General features: G+C 52.0%; 1 protein-coding gene across 3 annotated transcripts in view; it reads left to right on the forward strand.

Moving 5' to 3' along the window:
- Positions 1 to 2,500, forward strand: part of SBDS (SBDS ribosome maturation factor) — a 17,100-nt gene that overhangs the window by 11,195 nt on the left and 3,405 nt on the right. For 2 of the 3 annotated variants that reach the window (XM_078883550.1, XM_078883549.1), the window contains exon 6: positions 2,254 to 2,373. In XM_078883550.1, the coding sequence (XP_078739676.1) occupies positions 2,254 to 2,358 (105 nt within the window). In that variant the 3' untranslated portion in view covers positions 2,359 to 2,373. Of the gene's footprint in view, positions 1 to 222; positions 268 to 2,253; positions 2,374 to 2,500 lie in introns of those variants that run through there. The other variant, XM_078883551.1, reaches the window with a different exon arrangement.

Here is a 2,500-nt window from a genome sequence, read left to right on the forward strand (position 1 = left end):
GTGTGTGTGTGACTGTGTGTGTGTGTGTGTGAGACTGTGTGTGTGTGTGACTGTGTGTGTGTGTGTGCCTGTGTGTGTGTGCCTGTGTGTGTGTGTGTGACTGTGTGTGTGACTGTGTGTGTGTGACTGTGTGTGTGACTGTGTGTGTGTGTGTGACTGTGTGTGTGTGTGTGTGACTGTGTGTGTGTGCCTGTGTGTGTGTGTGTGTGACTGTGTGTGTAGGTGTGCTTGGTGGACCCAGGCTCATTCCGCGTGCTGGATGAGGTGGTGAGGAGGGAGACGCGTGTGTGTGTGTGTGTGTCTGTGTGTGTGACTGTGTGTGTGCGTGTCTGTGTGTGTGTGTGTCTGTGTGTGTGTCTGTGTGTGTGTGTGACTGTGCCTGTGTGTGTGTGTGTGTGTGTGACTGTGTGTGTGTGACTGTGTGTGTGTGACTGTGTGTGTGACTGTGTGTGTGTGTGTGAGACTGTGTGTGTGTGTGTGACTGTGTGTGTGTGTGACTGTGTGTGTGTGTCTGTGTGTGTGTGTGTGTGACTGTGTGTGTGTGTGACTGTGTGTGTGTGTCTGTGTGTGTGTGTGACTGTGTGTGTGACTGTGTGTGTGTGTGTGTGACTGTGTGTGTGTGACTGTGTGTGTGTGTGACTGTGTGTGTGTGTCTGTGTGTGTGTGTGTGACTGTGTGTGTGTGACTGTGTGTGTGTGACTGTGTGTGTGTGTCTGTGTGTGTGTGTGTGACTGTGTGTGTGTGTGACTGTGTGTGTGACTGTGTGTGTGTGTGTGTGACTGTGTGTGTGACTGTGTGTGTGTGTGTGACTGTGTGTGTGTGTCTGTGTGTGTGTGTGTGTGTGACTGTGTGTGTGTGTCTGTGTGTGTGTGACTGTGTGTGTGTGACTGTGTGTGTGACTGTGTGTGTGTGTCTGTGTGTGTGTGTGTGTGTCTGTGTGTGTGTGTGTGACTGTGACTGTGTGTGTGTGTCTGTGTGTGTGTGTGTGTCTGTGTGACTGTGACTGTGTGTGTGTGTCTGTGTGTGTGTCTGTGTGTGTGTGTGTCTGTGTGACTGTGTGTGTGTGTGTGACTGTGACTGTGTGTGTGTGACTGTGTGTGTCTGTGTGTGTGTGACTGTGCCTGTGTGTGTGTGTGACTGTGTGTGTGTGACTGTGTGTGTGTGACTGTGTGTGTGTGTGACTGTGTATGAGTGTGTGTGACTGTGTCTGTGTGTGTGTCACTGTGTGTGTGTCTGTGTGTGTGTGTGTGTCTGTGTGTGTGTGTGATTGTGTGTGTCTGTGTGTGTGTGTGACTGTGTGTGTGTGACTGTGTGTGTGTGTGACTGTGTGACTGTGTGTGTGTGTGACTGTGTGTGTGTGTGTGACTGTGACTGTGTGTGTCTGTGTGACTGTGACTGTGTGTGTGTCTGTGTGTGCCTGTGTGTGTGTGACTGTGTGTGTGTCTGTGTGTGTGTGCCTGTGTGTGTGTGTGACTGTGTGTGTGTGTAGGTGTGCTTGGTGGACCCAGGCTCATTCCGCGTGCTGGATGAGGTGGTGAGGAGGGAGATGCGTGTGTGTGTGTGTGACTGTGTGTGTGTGTCTGTGTGTGTGTCTGTGTGTGTGACTGTGTGTGTGACTGTGTGTGTGTGTCTGTGTGTGTGTCTGTGTGTGTGACTGTGTGTGTGACTGTGTGTGTGACTGTGTGTGTGACTGTGTGTGTGTGTGACTGTGTGTGTAGGTGTGCTTGGTGGACCCAGGCTCATTCCGCGTGCTGGATGAGGTGGTGAGGAGGGAGACGCGTGTCTGTGTGTGTGTGTCTGTGTGTGTGTGTCTGTGTGTGTGTGACTGTGTGTGTGACTGTGTGTGTGTGACTGTGTGTGTGTGACTGTGTGTGTGTGACTGTGTGTGTGTGACTGTGTGTGTGTGACTGTGTGTGTGTGACTGTGTGTGTGTGTGTGTGTGCCTGTGTGTGTGTGACTGTGTGTGTGTGACTGTGTGTGTGTGTGTGTGTGTGACTGTGTGTGTGTGACTGTGTGTGTGTGTGTGTGACTGTGTGTGTGTGTGACTGTGTGTGTGTGTGTGTGACTGTGTGTGTGTGTGTGTGACTATGTGTGTGTGTGTGACTGTGTGTGTGTGTCTGTGTGTGTGTGTGTGTGACTGTGTGTGTGTGTGACTGTGTGTGTGTGTGACTGTGTGTGTGTGTGACTGTGCCTGTGTGTGTGTGTGACTGTGTGTGTGACTGTGTGTGTGTGTGTGTGTGACTGTGTGTGTAGGTGTGCTTGGTGGACCCAGGCTCATTCCGCGTGCTGGACGAGGTGGTGAGGAGGGAGACGCGTGTGTGTGTGTGTGTCTGTGTGTGTGACTGTGTGTGTGTGTGACTGTGTGTGACTGTGACTGTGTGTGTGTGTAGGTGTGCTTGGTGGACCCAGGCTCATTCCGCGTGCTGGATGAGGTGGTGAGGAGGGAGACGCGTGTGTCTGTGTGTGTGACTGTGTGTGTGACTGTGTGTGTGTGTCTGTG

Source organism: Lampetra fluviatilis, chromosome 71 (genome assembly GCF_964198595.1).
Source record: "Lampetra fluviatilis chromosome 71, kcLamFluv1.1, whole genome shotgun sequence".
NCBI classification, from domain to species: Eukaryota; Metazoa; Chordata; class Hyperoartia; order Petromyzontiformes; family Petromyzontidae; genus Lampetra; species Lampetra fluviatilis.